This window comes from Xenopus tropicalis, chromosome 9, assembly GCF_000004195.4.
Source record: "Xenopus tropicalis strain Nigerian chromosome 9, UCB_Xtro_10.0, whole genome shotgun sequence".
NCBI classification, from domain to species: Eukaryota; Metazoa; Chordata; class Amphibia; order Anura; family Pipidae; genus Xenopus; species Xenopus tropicalis.
Genome location: NC_030685.2, coordinates 11,839,764 through 11,856,132, shown reverse-complemented (window position 1 = coordinate 11,856,132; position 16,369 = coordinate 11,839,764). Strand labels below are relative to the sequence as shown.

Here is a 16,369-nt window from a genome sequence, read left to right as displayed (position 1 = left end):
AGATCCTTGGTAGGTGGGGGCTACCTGTGTCATATGGACAAAACAATATGAATGCATCCTTCCATCTGGCACAGATGCCTCTATGATGCCAATCTAGGCCTAGGCAGCACCAGTAGCTCTGTTAGAAAGCACACCTACTGCACCACCCATGCACAATGGCTCCTACTCTTCAAACCCACATGTAGAAAACCCATGGCAGGAATTACAACACTCACCCAGCTAGCATTTATACTGAGATACGTGGTGTAAAGGTGGCAATCCTCTGTGGGACCCAATCATTGCTACGTATAGGAGGCCATCAGCCGAAATTTGAAAGAGTCCTCCTTCCTCTGCAGCCCATTTTTGATAAGCTCATTTGGTTGTAGATCTAATGTACAGACCTTTGCAAGGAGAACATTCATGAGTTGGGTCTAGGCTACCATGAACCACTATTCTACCTGCAGTGATCGAGAATTGCAAGGAACTTGGCCTGTGTTTTGTTATTAATTATTTGAATCCACAGTCCCACCATCTTTCAACTGTAGGACCATACATCAAGGTTTTATCACTGATTAGACATACTGTACTGGTCTAATCTAGGTTCAGTTTGTGGGCCAAGAGTTTGTAATTGATTTTAAGACCCTCATACCTTCTTCTCAGCATTTGGTGGATTCTTTGTAGGTATCGTGTATGGGGTGGGGGCTACAGTACCTGTGTCCGATGGAGACAATGTGTTATTGTGTACCTTTGTGCTGCTATATTCCCAGCCTAGGCCTAGGCCACACCAGTATCTCTACTACAGGGATCCCCAACCTTTTATAACCGTGAGCCACATTCAAATAGAAAATAGGTTTGGGGAGCAACACAAGCATGGAAAATGTTCCTGGGGGTGCCAATAAGAGCTATAGTTGGCTATTTGGAAGCCCCCTATGTGGACTGGTAGCCTATAGAAGGCTCTGTTTGGCTTTACATTGGGTTTTATGCATTCAAAAATGAGCACCTACTTTGAGGCCACTGGGAGCAATATCCAAGGGGTTGGGGAGCAACATGTTGCTCATGAACCACTGGTTGGGGATCACTGCTCTACTAGAAGGTATACCGACTGTACCCACCATGCACAAAGGCTTTTAAACACTAATATAGTAAAGCCATAAAGCCATGGCGATATTACAGTGTTCAGCCAGATAGCCTTTATATTGAGATGGTGGTATAAAGGTTGCTCAGAACTACGTAATCCAATTCTAGGTATATATGGGGAGCCATCAGATGACCTAGAAGTACAAAAAGTTCTCCTTCCTCTGGAGCCCATTTTCTACAAGCTCATTTACTTTGTGGGTCTAATGTAGAAACCTATACAAATTGGACATTTCTATGGATATGGACTAATCTTCTAGGATCCATTCATTAAACTTGCGGCAGGACTTGACCTGTGTTAGGCCACATGAATTACAATAGTATGGAGACCAAGCACAAATGGTCCTCAGTGCCATTGGGGCTAGATAGTGAGCTTGCCTTGAATATGAGCAGAAGTGGAGATGTTTTGTGGGAAGGGTCATTATAGCTTTATTTTTCTCTTGTATTTGGAAGTCATCGGTATAGTACTGTCTATGCCGGAGTGTATGGGAGATATATGGGAGACCTTATATATAAAGTATTTGGGAAAATTCAGAGGAACGTTATTTTCGTTATAGGAAAGAGCAGTCCCACCTATTGGGGACAATACAGTAGAACGTGACTTTGCATATTAGAAAGAGTGGTCTCTATCTCCTTGGGTTTCCCATAGTTTTGGGCAAACATGACACTTTCTCATTTTACATCCGCGCTGACAAGGTTAAAGCACGGCACAGGCGCCATGACGGAATTCTGAGCCAATACTTTGGGGATTTGGCTTCCCGCTGAGGAGAAGTGAGAGCGGAGCTTGTTACAGGCAGTAATGGCTACAGGAGTTGGCACCGTCGTGCCCTGGGACTCATTAGAACAGTAAGCAGTCACATTCATATGGGATTAAATCATCAGGTTTTAATTTGCTTTGCGGTTTGGCTCAATGCAATGCAACTTCGTTAGTTAATTAATTATGATCAATGCAACCAGAGCAGAGAGTTTACCAGCGGGCAGCTTAGTCCACCCGTTATAGTTCCTTACTGTTACTGTTATTATTATGGCACAGTCAGTATGTATAGTACAGGGGGAAGGCACCAATAACATATGGATAAAATAGGGATGCGCCGAACCCACCCTGACAGATTCTTCCGAATCCTGAACTGAATCCGAATCCCAATGAACATATGCTAAATAGGACCGGAAGGGGTTAAAATAAAATTTCCCCTGGCCATTTAACCCTTTCCGAATGTTAATTAGCATATGCTAATTTATGCCAATTAGGATTCCGGTTTGGTTGGCCCGTGACGGTGGATTCGCCCGAAACTGAATCCTTCAAAAAAAGCCTGGATTCGGCCTGAACCCGAACCGAATCCAGGATTCCCTAGTATAAAAGAAACCAAATGAAATGGCCTATGCTTTTCCTATTCTAGATCTTTTACTAAATTCTAACAAATAAAACAATTATTATTATTAACATTTATTTATAAAGCGCCAACATATCCCGCAGCGCTGTACAATAAGTGGGTTACATACATTGGGCATACAGAGTAACATATAAAGCAATCAGTAACCGATACAAGAGGTGAAGAGAGCCCTGCCCAAAAGAGCTTACAATCTACAAGGAGTAACATATAAAGCAATCAGTAACCGATACAAGAGGGGAAGAGAGCCCTGCCCAAAAGAGCTTACAATCTACAAGGAGTAACATATAAAGCAATCAGTAACCGATGTACAATAAGTGGGTTACATACATTGGGCATACAGAGTAACATATAAAGCAATCAGTAACCGATACAAGAGGTGAAGAGAGCCCTGCCCAAAAGAGCTTACAATCTACAAGGAGTAACATATAAAGTAATCAATAACCGATACAAGAGGGGAAGAGAGCCCTGCCCAAAAGAGCTTACAATCTACAAGGAGTAACATATAAAGCAATCAATAACTGATACAAGAGGGGAAGAGAGCCCTGCCCAAAAGAGAGCCCTGCCCAAAAGGGCTTACAATCTACAAGGAGTAACATATAAAGCAATCAGTAACCGATACAAGAGGGGAAGAGAGCCCTGCCCAAAAGAGCTTACAATCTACAAGGAGTAACATATAAAGTAATCAATAACCGATACAAGAGGGGAAGAGAGCCCTGCCCAAAAGAGCTTACAATCTACAAGGAGTAACATATAAAGTAATCAATAACCGATACAAGAGGGGAAGAGAGCCCTGCCCAAAAGAGCTTACAATCTACAAGGAGTAACATATAAAGCAATCAATAACTGATACAAGAGGGGAAGAGAGCCCTGCCCAAAAGAGAGCCCTGCCCAAAAGAGCTTACAATCTACAAGGAGTAACATATAAAGCAACCAATAACCGATACAAGAGGGGAAGAGGGCCCTGCCCAAAAGAGCTTACAATCTACAAGATAAGACTAAGGTCCCCATACACGGGCCGATAGTAGCTGCCGTTATCGGTCCCTTGGACAGATTCGGCAGCTTATCGGCCCGTGTATGGGCAGAAACGAGCGGCCTGGCCGACCGATATCTGGGCTGAAATTGGCCAGATCTCGATCGGCCAGGTTAGAAAATCCAGTCGGATCGGGGGCCACATCGGCTCGTTGATGCGGTCCCCGAACCGACTGCCCCATGGCGGCAAATGTAATCCGATCGTATGGCCCCAGGGCCAAACAATCGAATTTTTTTTTTTTTTAAGCCACTTGCTACCCGATATCACCCACCCGTAGGTGGGGATATCGGGTGAAGATCCGCACGCTTGGCGACATCGCCAAGCGAGCGGATCTTATAGTGTATGGGCACCTTACCTTATGAATACTGCGCAGGGTGCAATTCAGATTCAACTTCATTGTCAAACTTTAGCATTTTAAAACGTGCAAGTTCATGTTGAAGTCTGTGGGACCCGTCCCAGCAAAATTTCAGCAATTTTTTTCAATTTGAGTTTTTTAAGTTTTTCCGAAAGTTTGAAGATCTATTGAAAATGATAACTAGAATTCACTGCATTCAAGCTTTTTTTTCATGGTTTTATTTTATTTTTTTTAATCCAAATTAAAAAACAAAATAAACACACAATTGAATTTGGTAAATTTTTGAGTTTATTCAAACTAAAAAAAAAAAACCTTCTACATTTCACAAATGTAAATTTTGATCAACATTGAAATTTGATTTTTTTTTTTTTTTTGCTCTAAAACCCATGTTTTTAAAATGTTCAATACTTAGGGGGAGATTTACAAATCCACAAACGGACCAAAAGCGCCCGAATGCGTTTTTTCGCAATGATCGGTATTTTTTGCGACTTTTTCGTCTGTCCCGCGATTTTTCCTGCGCCGTCACGACTTTTTTTTATATATTTTCCGTGAGTTTTTCGTCGCCGTCGCAAAAAAATCGTATTGGTTTTTCCGCCGTTTACTATCGCTCAATACAAAAAAATTGCGACGGCAACGAAAAAGTCGCAAAATTTTCGTTTCCAATACAATTTTTTCCCTTTCGGGATTCGGATTCGTGGATTAGTGAATCTGCCCCTTACTGTATTAAGCCAAAAATACTGAGAAAACCTAAATGTCAAACTTTTGAATCCGAAGCTCTCGAGTTCATGTATCAGGCAATTGGACTTGTCCTAGCAAAATGTTAGCAATTATTTTCAATTAAATTTTTTTTTTTTTCGTTTTAAATTTCAAAATTTTGAGAGCTTATAAATCCAACGAAAATGCTGATTAGAATGTGAATTTATTTCCGATTTTTTTTTTTACATGGTTTGGTTGAGCTTTTTAGATTGTAAACAAACATTTGAATTTGGTAAAATGTTGAATTTATTGGAATTTTTTTTTACAAAAAAGCCGTAAAATATTGGAATTTTAAAAAATATGAACCAATGCTTGTTCCGTATCCATGAAGACTGAGCTGTGGGTGAAGCATTTCAACCATATGGCATTTCGTGTGGTCATAAATAAGGGTTTATACCCTCAAAGCACAAATGGCAATAAAGACAGCAATTCTATAAACTGGCAGTAGTTCTAGGGTGCGAAACGCGTTAGGAGAGTGGGTACCATGAGGCACTGGGATGTACCTTTCCATTGTTTGGTATAGTATGTTTTGTTTTTTGATTTGTTTGTTTAAATTTTGAGCCAATAAATGGTTGTTTATTTCACTGAATAATGTGTTGACTAAACAGTAGTTCTAGGGTCCGTAGCATCAATGGGTGCAGTTGCGCAGGATTTAGCAGTAGAAGTTGGACGAAAGCAGTGGTGCTTAGCATGAGGAATTCATTTCTAAAAGACCATTTTACACGTAGTAGTGAGTAGTGGAGCTGGGATATGGGGGGTTGATGTGGTGATATGAGTATATAGGGATTATAGATGGGATGGGATGTTGGGTGTGGAATAAAGATGCTGGAAAGGGGCGTGGACATTATACTGATTGATAGTGATGAGCGAATATGTCCCGTTGGCAAAATTTTTTTTTCACCCGCTACTATTCTTTTGAGGCCCGCGACTTTTTTTTTGATGCCGGTGACTTTTCTTTTGATGCCCGCGACTTTTCTTTTGACGCCCGCGACTTTTCTTTTGACGCCCGCAACTATTCTTTTGAGGCCCACAACTATTCTTTTGAGGCCCACAACTATTCTTTTGACGCCCGCAACTATTCTTTTGAGGCCCACAACTATTCTTTTGACGCCCGCAACTATTCTTTTGAGACCCACAACTATTCTTTTGACGCCCACAACTATTCTTTTGAGACCCGTGACTATTCTTGCGACAATTTTTGGACGTGCGACTATTCTTACGACAATTTTTGGATGCGGCGAATTTTTCCGCACCAAATTTTTTCATCCATTTTGCGAAACAATCCCCCACTGGTGAAACGCGGAAATTCGCCGCAAATACATGTCTGCAAAACATTTCGCCCATCACTACTGATTGAGTTTGTAGATGTACAGGAATGACACAAACATTTTAAATGAAATGGTGTTTGATGGTATGGGGTTGCCGGAATCTGGCACGGAGATAGAGAGGGAATGTCATGGATCTTTTATTTGGAATGGTGAGTTGTGCTATCAATACGATATTCGGTGCATTTGTGGCTGCTCGAAGAGGTGGCCGATATAGCAGAAGGGGGGTTGGACTATTTCTGAAAAATGGAGTTACATCAATTGGGGGCATGCTGGATTTAGTTCTTTTTAAACATGATGGTATTGTATTCCTACAAGGCTAAAACAAATAGTTCCCATGCTCCTCCAGCACTTGCTCGCAATATCATCACAAAGAAGGTCATTTCGCCCATGTCTGCTCTTGCTACCTCTTGTAATACTTGAGCATGGTTGTTGGGATGGTGAACTAAAACATCAAGGTAATAACCTTTATAAAATATAAAACAAACATTATTCTCCATTATTACTTGACCACCTAGAAAATGATTAGCAACGCCCCTTTCTCTAATTATACTACAAGCTAGAGGTTAGAATTTTTTAACTTCTAGATACAGACAATGTAGAAACCATGGCCCTATGGCCCATACCAAGTTAGAAGTTAGGAGCAAGGAGGAAGCTGTGTATAGAAAGTCCAATTTGAGGTATCCGGATGAGAATGGATGTTGGGATGGTGAACTAAAACATCAAGGTAATAACCTTTATAAAATATAAAACAAACATTATTCTCCATTATGACTTGACCTCCCAGAAAATGATTAGCAACGCCCTTACTCTAGAGGTTATAAATTTTTTACCCTCTACATCAGGGGTGGGCAAACTACGGCCCGCAGGCCCATAGCTTTTTTTAATCCGGCCCGCCGACTCCGCAAGTCTCATCACGCGAGACTTGGCATCTGGGGACCGGCCCAGCCCGTCTGTAAGTCAATGTGGCCCCTGAGCCAAAAAGTTTGCCCACCCCTGCTCTTCATACAGACAATGTGGATGTCAGTGCCCTATGGCCCTTACCAGGTTAGAAGTTAGGAGCAAGGAGGAAGCTGTGTATAGAAAGTCCGATTCGAGGTATCCGGATGGTTAAGAAACTAGTAGTATCCAGGCAAAAGTTCAGGGCAGGCTGCGATAAGCGTAGTCAGAATTCAGGCAAGAATTTAAAAACCAAAAGGAACCCAGGAACTTTCCATGAGAAAGACCTATACTCATCACTGAACTAGTGGCTCTGGCATCTTTTTATTCTGAATTTTACCTCAAACTGCGTCATGCTCCGGTGTAAAGGCATCATCGCGCTGGTAACACAACCCACATGGAAAACCATGGGTGCCGCCATCTTGGATTCACTGCCAGAGGGAGCTGAAGCCCCGGCTTTCACTCCTGACAGTTGGGGCATATGAACTTAAGCAAAATGGAAGAAATTATAACCATGATATATATCCAAATTAAAATGCCCCAAGTAATATCAACATTCTGGCTAACTTACTGTATATATGCCATACAAATGGCATTTAAAAGAGCCAGGTTCACCATCTGAATATAAGTCTTTCTTCATAAAGCTGGGTGCAACCTGAATTCTTATACAGACTTGATCCTCTGGTTTCATGACTTTTCTATTCCTGACTATGTTGATTGCTATCTGCCTTGACCTTTTGCCTGAATTCAACTTTAGGCTTTCTTAATCACTTGGATACCGCTCATTGGACTCATGTGAAATCAGCTTCCTCCTTCAACCCCTGTGAGGGCCATTGGGCCTTGACTTCAACCAATCAGCAGTTGTAAGGTTTGATATAATATCATATAATCATATATTCATGTAATTATATATTCATATATGCATGTATTTTGATACTTTGATACACTTTGATACTTAGCATATCATACTCCATTTTAGAGATGTATCTCCATTTTGTAACAGCAACCAGCAAGGTTTGAACATCCCATAATAAGCTGTTTTTCCCAAAAAGTACCCTTGCACAACTTGCACCTGACAAAACATAAGCCTTGAGAAACAATTTAATCTTATCTGTGCACTAACGCCTTTCTACTCCTTGTATCCTCCTTTTAATTCCTGTCCCGCATTAGCCATCCTTGAAGGCCATCCTTGTAGATAATGAGGTTCTACTCCATCTTTATTTTATAATGATTCCTTTGTCTCTGTACATACACGAGTGGTATAAATACTATCATCACGTAAGAATAAACTGGACAAGTTTGAACTTCCCTTGGAGCTGTGTCTTTCTTGTCCCCGTATACGCCTTTGTCCTGGTAGGAGGGCTCCCACGGATTACTAAATCTAAGATCGGCGGTCAGGGACCTTACAGCAGTTACTGTGTTTTTACCTTTCAACTGTTTGTAAACAAACGTATTATCTGGTAGTTTGGGGTTTCTTAGTCTGTTGAAGTGTTTTACTATTATATTACTATTATAACATCTCCCCCAGTCCAAATCCCCGCACCAAGGGGTCACTTGTTTAGTCGGCTATTGGAGATGAATTCTTGCTTAGCCAATATCGATTGCTAATTGCCTGAGATTGATTAAGTCCTGAATTACTTTTGCTTTTATTTTTTTAAGGTTGGAATATGGAAATGGATTCCATGAACCACTAATTCTGAGAGAAATATGGCAGACTGAGTGCATGATCACAATACTCAGAAGACACAAGATGTCTAAGGAAATCTTGTTCTTTTGTTAACAAGCCCCATGGGTTATCCACTGAGAGTGTTTTATAAGTGTCACATCCCTTATGCCATTACTGTTTTCTCTTGGATTGTGGCACTATAGGTGCTTATTCTGGAAATGAATATATTCACCAAGAATGAGGGATCCTTCTTGCTGCATGAAGACCATTTTTATGTGAATATCTCAGATACTTCCAGTGGTTATTAGCCTTAATCCTTGACAAAAGCAGCAGTGATCAGCATACTAATATATAAATGTAGAATGATATAGGTGCTGCAGATGGATCTATGATGCTATAGTTGGGAACCATCAGTCTACATCAAATGTAGATCTTTCTAAGTTGCAACTTACATCCTACAAAGAAATGCCATTCAATTCTGCTCTGTTTGTGAATGAAGACTCAGTGAAAGCTTTATCAGATTTGCCTTATGGGTGAGGCTGGTACCATAGCCCTGAAAACAAAAAGTTATTTGGATATTAACGAGGAAAGCATGTTTTCTGTTATTTGTTGGGCTGAATTTTCATGTATACAGTATATGCATGTATAGTGAACATTTGACTGATTTTGAATACAGGATGGAAAATCAAACTGTATCTGAATTCACACTGCTAGGACTCTCTTACCTCCCAGAGCTTAAACACCAGGTCTTTGTTATGTTTCTCCTTGTTTATTTTATGACCCTTTGTGGGAATCTTTTGATTGTGGTTCTTATTTTTACTGATAACCATCTACACACCCCAATGCACTTATTTCTTGGACACCTGGCTGGCGTGGACATCTGCTATTCCCAAGTTACTTGCCCACGAATGCTCTTGGACTTCTACTCTGAGAAGAAGACCATATCCTATAGCTCTTGCTTGACCCAAGCTTTTTTCTTCATGTGCTTTGCTAGATGTGAGTGCTACCTTCTGGCTGTGATGTCCTATGACAGATATGTTGCTGTTTGTCAGCCTCTGCATTACTTACATATTATGAGTTGGAAAAGATGTACCCAGCTGATTACTGTTGTATGGGCATTAGGGTCAAGCTACTCTTTAATGGAAATACTATTCACATTGAGGTTGACATTTTGTGGTCCAAGCACCATCCATAATTTTTTTTGTGACCTTCCCCAGTTGTTGACCCTTTCATGTACAGATACGTCCCTCAACATGCTCCTACTGTTTGTGTTGGGAGGTATAATATCATTTTGTGCTTTCTTCACCACTTTCTTGCCATATGTCTACATTTTCTACACAGTCCACAGGATCCAGACAAAAAACATCAAACTTAAAGCCTTCTCCACCTGTACGTCCCACCTTACCGTGGTTTGTATTTTCTATGGAACCCTGTGCTTTGCGTACCTTCACCCACACTCAAGATATTTTGATGCAGACATAGTGGTGGCGGTTGTGTATGCAGCAATTCTGCCCTTACTAAATCCCATAATCTACAGCCTGAGAAATGGGGAGATCCAAAGTGCTTTAGGAAGGATAAAGAAAAAATATGTTTGATAAAAACAAGTAAATAAATGCAACACTTTGTTGAACATTTCTATTATCATTACTGGTTATAATGGACGTATTGGTATAATAAATGTAATGCTGTTGGTGCTGCCTAAATGGAGAAAGATTTGGGTTTATCTTCAAGTAATAACTCTAGGCCAGTGGTTCTCAACCTTCCTAATGCCCCGTCCCTTTAATACAGTTCCTCATGTTGTGGTGACCCCCAACCATAAAATTATTCCTAAGCCCATCGGAAATATGTGTTTTCCTTTAGTCTTAGGCAACCCCTGTGAAAGGGTCGTTCCACCCCCAAAGGGGTCCCGACCCACAGGTTGAGAACCGCTGCTCTAGGCAGTGCCAATCAGTTTCTGCTAAAGCTAAGTACATTCTTGTGTACAAGGGAGAGTTAATTCAAAGGATCGAGCATCATGTAACTCTTTATAGATGCCTGATAAGAACTCACATGAGTATGCAGTGCAGTTTTGGACCCTAGTCCTTAAGAAGGATATTAAAAGTTGGGAAGAGGTTTTTGTTTAAACTGGTACAGGTATCGGATCATTTATCCGGAAACCTGTTATCCAGAAAGCTCCAAATTACGGAAAGCCCGTCTCCCATAGACTCCATTTTAATCAATTCAGAATTTTAAAAATGATTTCCTTTTTCTCTGTAATAATAAAACAGTACCTGTACTTGATCCCAACTAATATATAATTACCCCTTATTGGGGGCAGAACAGCCCTATTGGGTTTATTTAATGGTTAAATGATTCCCTTTTCTCTGTAATAATAAAACAGTACCTGTACTTGATCCCAACTAAGATATAATTACCCCTTATTGGGGCAGAACAGCCCAATTGGGTTTATTTCATGGTTAAATGATTCCCTTTTCTCTGTAATAATAAAACAGTACCTGTACTTGATCCCAACTAAGATATAATTACCCCTTATTGGGGCAGAACAGCCCTATTGGGTTTATTTAATGGTTAAATGATTCCCTTTTCTCTGTAATAATAAAACAGTACCTGTACTTGATCCCAACTAAGATATAATTACCCCTTATTGAGGGCAGAACAGCCCTATTGGGTTTAGTTAATGTTTTATTGATTTTTTAGTAGACTTAAGGAGATCCAAATTATTGAAAGACCCCTTATCCGGAATACACTTGGTCCCGAGCATTTTGAATAACAGGTCCTATACCTGTACAGGTATGGGACCTGTTATCCAGAATGCTCGGGCCCTGGGGTTTTCCGGATAAGGGGTCTTTCTGGAGAATATATAAAAAAAATAAAGATTGTTACAACTTGCCTTGGAGAGTTTCCATATGACCTCAACATCTTTTAGACGTGTCGTGTTTCTCTTTTCGGATTTTTAACGCATAATGAATGGCGAAAATATATTTTTTTCTGTGAAAAATTCGAGTTTTAGTGCAAGAAAACAAACAGGAATTGTGAAGAAATACAAAAGTTAGTAAATGCCCCCCATAGCTTTGCATATAAAATAACAGCTCTTCAAATGTAAGTCAACCTGAAAGCAACAGTCATCAATGGGGCCACCCAAGGAAAGTACTGGAAATATCCCTCATATATATATATATTGTTAATATATTTGATTTCTTAATGGTTTCTTAAGATTTCTTACTGCCATTTAAACTTAACAAAACAAAGGGGACAATATGCCAACCAGTCACAGATTTAGAAAATGAGGTGTTTTTGGACCTTATTTTCTGAGTAAAACTTCTTTGTCTAACCGATGTTATGTTCAAAAGATAAGAGGGGTCATTTAATAAACCACTGGGCACTAAGAGATGCAAAATGTGCTTATTTATGGAGCACCCCCAGCAGCCAATCAGCAGAACAATGGGAAGGGAGCAAGATAGCAGCTCCCAGTAGGTATCAGAATAGCACTCAATAGTAAGAAATCCAAGTCCGGCTTGGGACTCCTCCAGTTACATGGGAGTAGGAGAAACAATAGGTTAGCTGAAAGCAGTTCTAATGTGTAGCGCTGGCTCCTTCTGAAAGCTCAGACTCAGGCACACTTTACTGCTGCGCTGCAAGTTGGAGTGATATCCCGCCCCTCACTCCCAGCAGCCGATCAGCAGAACAATGGGAAGGGAACAAGATAGCAGCTCCCAGTAGGTATCAGAATAGCACTCAATAGTAAGAAATCCAAGTCCGGCTTGGGACTCCCCCAGTTACATGGGAGTAGGAGAAACAATAAGTTAGCTGAAAGCAGTTCTAATGTGTAGCGCTGGCTGAAAGCTCAGACTCAGGCACAATGCACTGAGATGGCGCCTACACACCAATATTACAGCTACAAATACATTTGTTGGTTCAAAAATAACATTATAAATGGCAAAAGGAATTATTTTCTATGTAACCAGTGTCATTTAGAAATAAAAAATGCCCCCAAATCATGGCAGACTCCCTGTAAGTCCCCAATCCACTATTACTAGGACAACTAAAGGCTCCTGGATGAATAATTATAAAGCTTAATTGGCAGTAGATATCTAACGGCGCTAACGTTCTGCCCTTAACAAGCCCCAGGGGTAATACACGGAGAGGCTTTAATAGCTGCTATTCAGACAACTGACGGAGATGTTGCTTTTGGCACAGATCACATTACCTTTACAGGACTCTGTACTGTTTTCCCTGCGAATTCTCTTTTAATGAATATATTCAGCAAGTAACAATGGCATCTCAAAAATATTTCTATTTAGAAACTATAAGAAGAGGTAAGTTACATTTATAAAACATCTGAGTAAGTCCATTGAAAACAATGCTATCATATTTCATGTCTATATCCGAAGTTATATTTGTTTGCCTTTGACTTAACTTTTAGAATGATGTAGAGTGATATTCTGAGGCAATTTGCAATTGGTCTTCATTTTTTTATTATCATTGTTTTTTAATAATTTAGATTTTTCTGTAGCCACCCTCCAGTTAGGACTTTCAGCAGCTATCTGGTTGCTAGGGTCCAAATTACCCCAGCAACAAAGCATTGACTTGAAAAAAAGAATAGGAGAGGCCCTGACTAGAAAGGTAAGTAATAAAACTAATAGTAACAATAAAATTGTTGCTTTATGGCTGCCGGGGTCAGTGACCCCCATTTGAAAGCTGGAAAGAGTCAGAAGAAGAAGGCGAATAATTCAAAAACTATATAAAAAAAATAATGAAGACCAATGGAAAAGTTGCTTAGAATGATCCATTCTATAACATACTTAAAGTTCTCTTAAAGGTGCACCGTCCCCGTAATAGAAATATATAAATATATAGAGGAGGAAGAGGAAATTAGAAACCTCTATGAGGAGCCAGTGATAGTAGAAAAGGCAGTCCAATCAGTTTGCTAATAGAAACAATATCTATATATTCTGTATAACTGAATTTTATTGGACTTCTTGTGGCCCAATTTTCAGTCTGGTGACTTACATAGTTACATAGGGTTGAAAAAAGACCAGAGTCCATCAAGTTCAACCCTTCCAAGTAAACCCAGCACACCTAGCCCACACCTACCAATCTATACACTCACATACATACACTATATATACAACCACTAATACTAACTACTAACTAAAATGAAACAGCCGTCTTATTACCCTACAGTTCAACCTTATTAGTGCACAGCAAAGAATTGCATGCTGGATAATGTCCAACTCCTTGCAAATGGTGTAACTACAGAGAAAGCAGACCCCACTTCCACAGGAGGGTGCAAGGGGCCAAATGCTTAATCTGTAGTCACCTGCAATTTTGTTTGATGGTAGTAAAATTCCAGGTCACTCAAGCCCCCCCCCCCCCACCCCAGAATCACAGAGGGGCCCTGGAATTTTTTTTTTTCACATTTATGCCCCTGACTCCATGTAAGGTGTATCTCTTAAGTGGCCCTTGGCAAGGGTATATTTAGGTCCAGTGCCAGTGTTGGACTGAGATGGGCCCACTCTCCAAACTTTAATTCCTCCTCTCCTCCCTCGAACCCTTTATTATCCCAGTCTCTTTTCTCTACATACTATACTCTGTTTTTCCATCTATCAAGCTTCCTTGTTCCCATACAGAAATAGGGAATGAGCATGAAATAGGCTTAATAGTTAGAGGCATGATGGCCCATTGACAACTGGGTCCACCAGGAATTTTCCTGGTAAGCCAGTCCGACACTGTCCGATGCTGCCCTAGATACCAGACCTAAATATCCTCCTACCTTGTGCGCGTGACGTCACTTCCACAGAGTTTCAATAAAAAAAATAAAATATAGGCAACCGAGGGCCGCAAATTTTATAAATGACCCCCCCCCCACTAAGTTCAAAATGAGGAAGAATAATCAGGAAAAGAAGAGCAGTGCAGGCAGAACCTACAGTACAAACAAGGAAAGGTCTCAGTCTTCTTTAGGTTCCTTCTCTAAAACCAGATCATGTTGTAGCACTGTGCCACTTGGACCTCATCATTTGCTGTAATTAGTGATAGCCATGGATTTGCAGCAAAAATTTGCCAAAAAAAAAATACCCATTGACTTTACACAGCTAGTCAGTTATAATGTTATAATATACAGTTTGGCCTTTTGCTTTGATATGATCATTGTACTCCTCGGTGACTTACAATATCCCTATATTTTTCAGTAGGTGGTACTTTATTATACTTTAAGCTACTTTACCTTGTTTCCATTTTTCCTCAGTAACCAAGCAAACAGTGCAGACAAACTGAGGTTATTCACCTTTCGCAGCACCCTGTAATGTATGGGATCCACAAGAGCCAAATGATGCTAGGAAACCACACAACGCCATTTGAGTTTATTTTTCTTGGGTTGTCCAATGTCCCAAGTGCTGGTCTTCCGTTGTTTGTATTATTCCTTCTTATCTATCTGATGACATTAGTTGGGAACCTTCTGATTCTCCTCATGATCTGTACCGATTCTCACCTCCATACCCCTATGTACATGTTCCTGAGCAACCTAGCAGGACTGGATATCTTTTATTCCACCGTTACGTCTCCCCGAATGCTCAGCGATTTCTTCTCAAAAACCAAGACAATCACCCTCCCTGTCTGTATCACCCAATTCTTCTTCTTCTTCTCATTTATTTGTATTGAACTGTACTTGTTGGCTGCCATGTCTTATGACAGATATGTAGCCATTTGCCACCCACTGCATTATATTCAAATAATGCACCCTAAATTCTGTGCCATGATGGTGTCAGTAGCTTGGGCTGGTGGGTTTCTTACTTCATTAATACACACCCTTTGTACACTTAGGTTGACTTTCTGTGGACCAAACCTAATCCAGGGTTTCTTTTGTGACCTCCCACAGTTATTTGCACTTTCCTGTACAAACACCTTCGTTAATGTCCTGGTAATGTTTCTGGTTGGCATATTTATGGGTTCCGGTGCTCTAGGGATAACATTTGTCCCCTATATCCATATATTTCGAACCATTAAAAAGATCAAAACCTGGCGAGGTAAATTGAAAGCCTTCTCCACCTGTGCGTCTCACTTGACAGTTGTCTTTGTATTCTATGGTACCCTCATTTTTACTTATCTCCGCCCAACTCCCCGCAATGGTTTTTCTGAAGATCGACTTGTATCTGTTGTCTACACCGTTGTTACCCCTATACTGAATCCAATCATCTACAGCCTGAGAAACAAGGATCTTAAAGAAGCCTTCAGAAGAACTGCTCGCAAAATTGGCTTCCTAAGATACAACACAAGCTAGCTGGAAACATTTAGTTGCACATTTTTGAGGAAGAGTCTCAGTTGTGAACTGTTTAATGGTTTAAGGACCCTCCTTCCGGCAGAAGGTGTAAATTCAAAAACATTTTGCCATGAATCCATGTTAGAAGCTAAAATGATTAGCTCCATACTCTCACAGTTATTTGCACTTTCCTGTACAAACACTTTCGTTAATGTCCTGGTAATGTTCCTGGTTGGCATATTTATGGGTTCCAGTGCTCTAGGGATAACATTTGTCCCCTATATCCATATATTTCGCACCATTAATAAGATCAAAACCTGGAGAGGTAAATTGAAAGCCTTCTCCACCTGTGCGTCTCACTTGACAGTTGTCTTTGTATTCTATGGTACCCTCATTTTTACTTATCTCCGCCCAACTCCCCGCAATGGTTTTTCTGAAGATCGACTTGTATCTGTTGTCTACACCGTTGTTACCCCTATACTGAATCCAATCATCTATAGCCTGAGAAACAAGGATCTTAAAGAAGCCTTCAGAAGAAC

General features: G+C 40.4%; 2 protein-coding genes across 2 annotated transcripts; both read left to right on the top strand.

The window, feature by feature from the left end:
* Positions 1 to 9,252: 9,252 nt before the first annotated feature.
* Positions 9,253 to 10,170, top strand: LOC100493565 (olfactory receptor 1009-like). The gene has a single exon (XM_002940764.3). It carries the CDS (start codon positions 9,253 to 9,255, stop codon positions 10,168 to 10,170), a length of 918 nt encoding a protein of 305 aa, XP_002940810.3.
* A 4,706-nt stretch (positions 10,171 to 14,876) lies between these two features.
* Positions 14,877 to 15,851, top strand: LOC101734540 (olfactory receptor 1019-like). The gene has a single exon (XM_004918341.3). The coding sequence runs from the start codon at positions 14,877 to 14,879 to the stop codon at positions 15,849 to 15,851; it is 975 nt and encodes a 324-aa protein (XP_004918398.3).
* The last annotated feature ends 518 nt before the right edge of the window (positions 15,852 to 16,369 follow it).